This window comes from Diorhabda carinulata, chromosome 1 (assembly GCF_026250575.1).
Source record: "Diorhabda carinulata isolate Delta chromosome 1, icDioCari1.1, whole genome shotgun sequence".
Taxonomy (NCBI): Eukaryota; Metazoa; Arthropoda; class Insecta; order Coleoptera; family Chrysomelidae; genus Diorhabda; species Diorhabda carinulata.
The window spans coordinates 243932-246536 of NC_079460.1; the positions used below are offsets into that span (position 1 = coordinate 243932).

A 2605-nucleotide genomic window follows, 5' to 3' on the forward strand; every position below is an offset into this window, starting at 1 on the left:
TAACCTTCTACATTTGTAGAGTATTGATAATGCAGAAGAACCCAACTGGAAAAAGGGCACTGATATGCAAAAACCTAAAGATCAAGCTCTTGTTCCACCACATTTAAGAGGGAAAAAAAGAAAGGTAGGTATATCATTTTTTTATATTATTTATCCATGAAATTTAACTTAATTATAAGATAAAATATGAAAGACCATCTCGAGATTATCCTAGCCAGGTGTGGACTTTCCATGTAGTTTATAAAAAATAGATTGTTTATGGTTTTGGTCTTTCATATGTGGCTCAATATTGTTGATCATCTACAACTTGTGGCAATTGGATTTTGTTTAATTTTTAGAAAGCAGTAGAAACAACACAACCGAAAAGACAAGGAGTCAAAATTCTGTCATCTTCAAATATTGCCAAAAAATACGACATACTTTTGGACCGGCGTGCCATTTTAGTGGACAAGCAAATTGAGCAAATAAACGAAGAATTACATTTCCAAAAAATAAAAAACTAATTGGAAATTGAGATTCTCAAGTTGAAAGTTGAAAAAGAAAAAAAGGAGCAGATTAGTGTATAGCAGTCTTATTTGTTTTTATGTCTGAATTAGAACAATATGTTGTGTGGTTACTTTTATAAATAAATGTATTCATGATAAATAAAACTATTCTGGGAATTGAGTTAAGATATTATATTGAGCACTGAATTAATTCAATCGAGCAAAATAAGTATTTATTATTTGCTGACGATAGTTAAGTATATTATTAACATTATTAACAAAAGGTACATGTGGTACATTATCTTGCTCTATTAAATATTCCAACATGTCTTCATCAATGTCTTCAGGAGCAGGTGGCAAATCTTCACCCATTCTTCTACATATGTTGTGCAGCACTGCTGTTGCTACTATAATGGCCATTACATTGTCAGTGTGGCATCTCATACCATATGCAAGAACTGGAAAGCGTCTTTTCCAGCAACCAAAAAGTCGTTCAATGCAGTTCCTGGTACGTATAAGAGATTCATTATACCTTTGCTCTGCTTGGTTGACAGGATTTAGTAAGGGTGTTAATAAAAATGGCCTTAGAGCATAGCCACTATCTCCTGAAAATAAAATTAAGTAAGTATTTATATTTAAAAGCATGTGGAGATAAACTTGGAGAGGATGCTTAGTAGGTTTGAAAAATGTTTTCAAGTAGTATCGGTATTATTTATTATGTGAAATGAATCTAGTGAATCTCTGTTAAGTTTGGTAAAGGTATTCCAAAGCAGCACTAAATGTACCTACCCAAAATAATGCCATTCCCAAATTCCTGGTTTTCTAGTCGGGCAAGTATTGATGAATTATTAAATATTGTAGCATCATGAACAGAACCTGGCCACCTAGCAACAATATCCGTTATTTCCAAATTTGCATTTCCCACAACTTGCGTATTTATAGAAAATATCCCTTTACTGTTACGAAAAATTTCAGGATCTTCACCACCTGAAAAATATAAAAATTTTTATTCCTAGGATCAGGAGATAGAATATAATAGTGTCTTGGAAAGCGATGAGGTAGGTTAGTTTAGGTTTAGATATATTTAAAAAAAGCTACTTCTAAGATGAGGTCAACTTGAAAGTGTGTAAGGCATGTAAACTAAGTCAATTTAATTACCAGCTGTAACACCTACCTGGTGAATTTATTTTAATGTGTGTGCAATCAATGCACCCCACCACCCGGGGGAATCTTGCCCTGTGATAAAACTCTTGTTGAGTATGCAGAAGCTGAGCATGGTTTTCTGGCATTTGAATATAGTTGGGCCTCAACATAGCAATAGTTCTACTGACCCTTGATATGATTCTGCATGCTGTGGTTTGATGGATCCCCATAAGATCTCCAATACCAATTTGATGCCCATTTGAGGCGTAAAACCTTAAAGTAGTTAGTAGTTGGTTCATAGGGGATACTTGATTATTTCTAAAAGTAAGACATATTAAGAAATAAAATGAGGCTAATATAGTATGTAGGTACATGGTACTTACAAGTTATTATCAAATTCCATTGTGTGTTGTATTTCTCCCAATAGTGCTTCCGCAGTGGGTTTGGTAAGACGGAATCTTCTAAAGAAACCCAAATCATCTATTGAATCAAAATAATTAGGTCTCTGAGGTCTGGCTCTCGGAAAGCCATCATTAATAATATCCATTACATCATAATCATCATCAAGTATAATTTGGTCTTCAATTTCCATTTTAATAAAAATTCCAAAACAAAATACAAACATAACCTTCTTGATCATGATTAAATATTTAACCCACCACAATTGGCCGGTTAACTTTAATTGTGATCAAGTTCCTCAACAGTGCTGGCGCATTGCAAATTATCTTAATCGAGATATTTTAATCATGATTACAAGCTAATCGTGATTAACTGGACTTGGTGCATATGCACCTAAGTGTCAACAGCACAGTGGCGCGATGGCGGCTAGCGGCGGACGGTCTCAGTAGGCATCGTGCAACTGTGGGAGGTGTGGCCAGCGTGAACTGTGATGCGCAGTGTTGGGTGCAGTTCTCGTAGTGGTGTAGTGGTGGAGGAAGGATGTTGCACGTCAGCTATGCAGCGCGTGGGCAGCGCTT

General features: G+C 35.4%; 1 protein-coding gene across 1 annotated transcript; it reads right to left on the reverse strand.

Annotated features, from left to right (window-relative positions):
* Window positions 1-646: 646 nt before the first annotated feature.
* LOC130893466 (putative nuclease HARBI1) lies at window positions 647-2348 on the reverse strand. The gene is made up of 4 exons (XM_057799638.1): window positions 2012-2348; window positions 1660-1946; window positions 1275-1472; window positions 647-1090 (listed from the first exon to the last, which is right to left on the reverse strand). Exons 1-4 carry the CDS (start codon window positions 2266-2268, stop codon window positions 693-695), a joined length of 1140 nt encoding a protein of 379 aa, XP_057655621.1. The 5' UTR covers window positions 2269-2348; the 3' UTR covers window positions 647-692.
* Window positions 2349-2605: the final 257 nt, after the last annotated feature.